General features: G+C 47.3%; 1 protein-coding gene across 1 annotated transcript in view; it reads right to left on the bottom strand.

Moving 5' to 3' along the window:
- Positions 1 to 1,398: 1,398 nt before the first annotated feature.
- The window catches only part of LOC124018252 (meteorin-like protein), a gene marked incomplete at its 5' end in the record, with an annotated part of 2,375 nt that continues 1,310 nt past the window's right edge, over positions 1,399 to 2,463 (bottom strand). The window contains one exon of the mRNA XM_046333518.1: positions 1,399 to 2,386. Coding sequence (XP_046189474.1) covers positions 2,064 to 2,386 — 323 coding nt within the window. The remainder of the gene's footprint in view (positions 2,387 to 2,463) is intronic.

Below are 2,463 nucleotides of genomic sequence, written 5' to 3'. Positions count from 1 at the left end.
CTGTCTGGGTTGGCGCCCCCCCCCCCCCCCCCTTGGGTTGTGCCCTGGCGGAGATCTTTGTGGGCTATACTCAGCCTTGTCTCAGGATGGTAAGTTGGTGGTTGAAGATATCCCTCTAGTGGTGTGGGGGCTGTGCTTTGGCAAAGTGGGTGGGGTTATATCCTTCCTGTTTGGCCCTGTCCGGGGATGTCCTCGGATGGGGCCACAGTGTCGGGGGGCCATGTGTCGGGGGGCTAGGGTCAGTTTGTTATATCTGGAGTACTTCTCCTGTCCTATTCGGTGTCCTGTGTGAATCTAAGTGTGCGTTCTCTAATTCTCTCCTTCTCTCTTTCTTTCTCTCTCTCGGAGGACCTGAGCCCTAGGACCATGCCCCAGGACTACCTGACATGATGACTCCTTGCTGTCCCCAGTCCACCTGGCCATGCTGCTGCTCCAGTTTCAACTGTTCTGCCTTACTATTATTCGACCATGCTGGTCATTTATGAACATTTGAACATCTTGGCCATGTTCTGTTATAATCTCCACCCGGCACAGCCAGAAGAGGACTGGCCACCCCACATAGCCTGGTTCCTCTCTAGGTTTCTTCCTAGGTTTTGGCCTTTCTAGGGAGTTTTCCTAGCCACCGTGCTTCTACACCTGCATTGCTTGCTGTTTGGGGTTTTAGGCTGGGTATCTGTAAAGCACTTTGAGATATCAGCTGATGTACGAAGGGCTATATAAATACATTTGATTTGATTTGATATAGTAGTAAAGGCCAAATTTAAATAAAAAATTATATATTATTTTTTGATACGATACAGTGGTTTTACAATTGAAAATCAAATAGGTAAATGATCCTACCCCCCAAAGGCTTAGACGTTTAGAGGTTAAAGTTCAGTTCCTACTGAGCTGACATAAGTAGCGCTTACCGTGAATGCAGTCTCCACTAACTCGGGAACAGTTTTAAATCACACTGTAACGCTGAACTTCAGCGAAACAGATTGAATCCAGCCCCTGATGTGATCCATGTCTACTAGTGATTACTGGTTGAACCTCTACTCATGTCAACACACTGACCTTAATTGTGACTAGACATGTGACTCTGCACCGCCCTGCAAGGTGAGGAGACTAAACATTCATAACAGGAACAATGAAAGTCTTCAATAGGAAATGACCATGAACACTGAAGTCTGTCTGTGGGCGTTCTAGGTTGGTTTTGTCCTTGGTGATTTGGTTTGTGTAAATATATATATATTCACTACACACACACACGCACGCACGCACACACACACACACACACACACACACACACACACACACACACACACACACACACACACACACACACACACACACACACACACACACACACACACACACACACACACACACACACACACACACACACACAAAGAGGTGTTCCAAGGAATATAACTTTTAATCACGCAAAAAGGGGGTTTATAATTCAACAGCCTGAGGATATAATAAAGACTGTAAATTGCACTTCTACATTTTCATAAAAACAAAATAAACCACAAATTAAAAAGCAGGCTTTTAATGTATACATTTCTTTCATAAGAAACATCTTCAAAACTGTACATGAAGCTTTTCACAAAGCAGTTGAATCCTCCGTTTCAGAAATGTTCATGGTTCACATCTTCTACACATCAGGTCCAGAGAGGGTCTGCTACATTACAAACCTCACATCATCTGACTGTTGATGTACGTCTCAGAGAATGAAGTCTGAGAACATTCCAATGGAACAGTCTTGGAACATTCTAGAACTGTCTAGAACATTCCGGAACAGGTTTAGAACATTCCACAACAACAACAATATAACAACAACGTTGGCTTTGAGAAATGAGTCCAACAGTTGCAATGCTGCTTGGCAACATTCAGGAGCTCCAGAGCAGGAAGACAGTAGGATCAGAAGTTGTCTGTCTGTCTGGGCCAGTCTGTCTGTCCATCTGTCTGTCTGTCTGCACCCCTCTCAGTTAGTGTCCACATTCGGCTCAGACCCAGGTCTGCTGTCCATTCAGGAAGAGGCCTGTTGTTGTGGGTGTGGCCAGGTAGCTCCCTGACACTCAGTCTGTGTCCACATGACAGGGGTTAGTCCCACTCTGCTCTGCCTCCTGGTACAGTCTGAGGAAGTCCTTGTATCTCGGGGCACAGCCCATCCAGGCCTCCCGAACCTTACGCTCCCCGTGAACAGGAAGTCTCCATCCCCTTCCCGGGCCGGGCCTCACCCCACACTGCCTGGGCATCCTCACCCTGCCTGTCCACCTCCTCACTCTCACCCCCCCTGACACAAACACCTGAGTCTTCTGTCTGTACAGGCGGCTTATCGCCACGGTGACCGACAACTGCTCCGCCTCCTGCTCCACCCCCTGGATGGTGCCCCTCCCCACTGCAGAGAGGAGGAGAGGAGATGTTAATATATGTTACAGTACTACAGTACAGTGTACTGATACAGTATAACAAATA

Source organism: Oncorhynchus gorbuscha, unplaced genomic scaffold, assembly GCF_021184085.1.
Source record: "Oncorhynchus gorbuscha isolate QuinsamMale2020 ecotype Even-year unplaced genomic scaffold, OgorEven_v1.0 Un_scaffold_454, whole genome shotgun sequence".
Lineage (NCBI taxonomy): Eukaryota > Metazoa > Chordata > Actinopteri > Salmoniformes > Salmonidae > Oncorhynchus > Oncorhynchus gorbuscha.
This window is presented reverse-complemented; position numbering and strand designations above follow the sequence as displayed.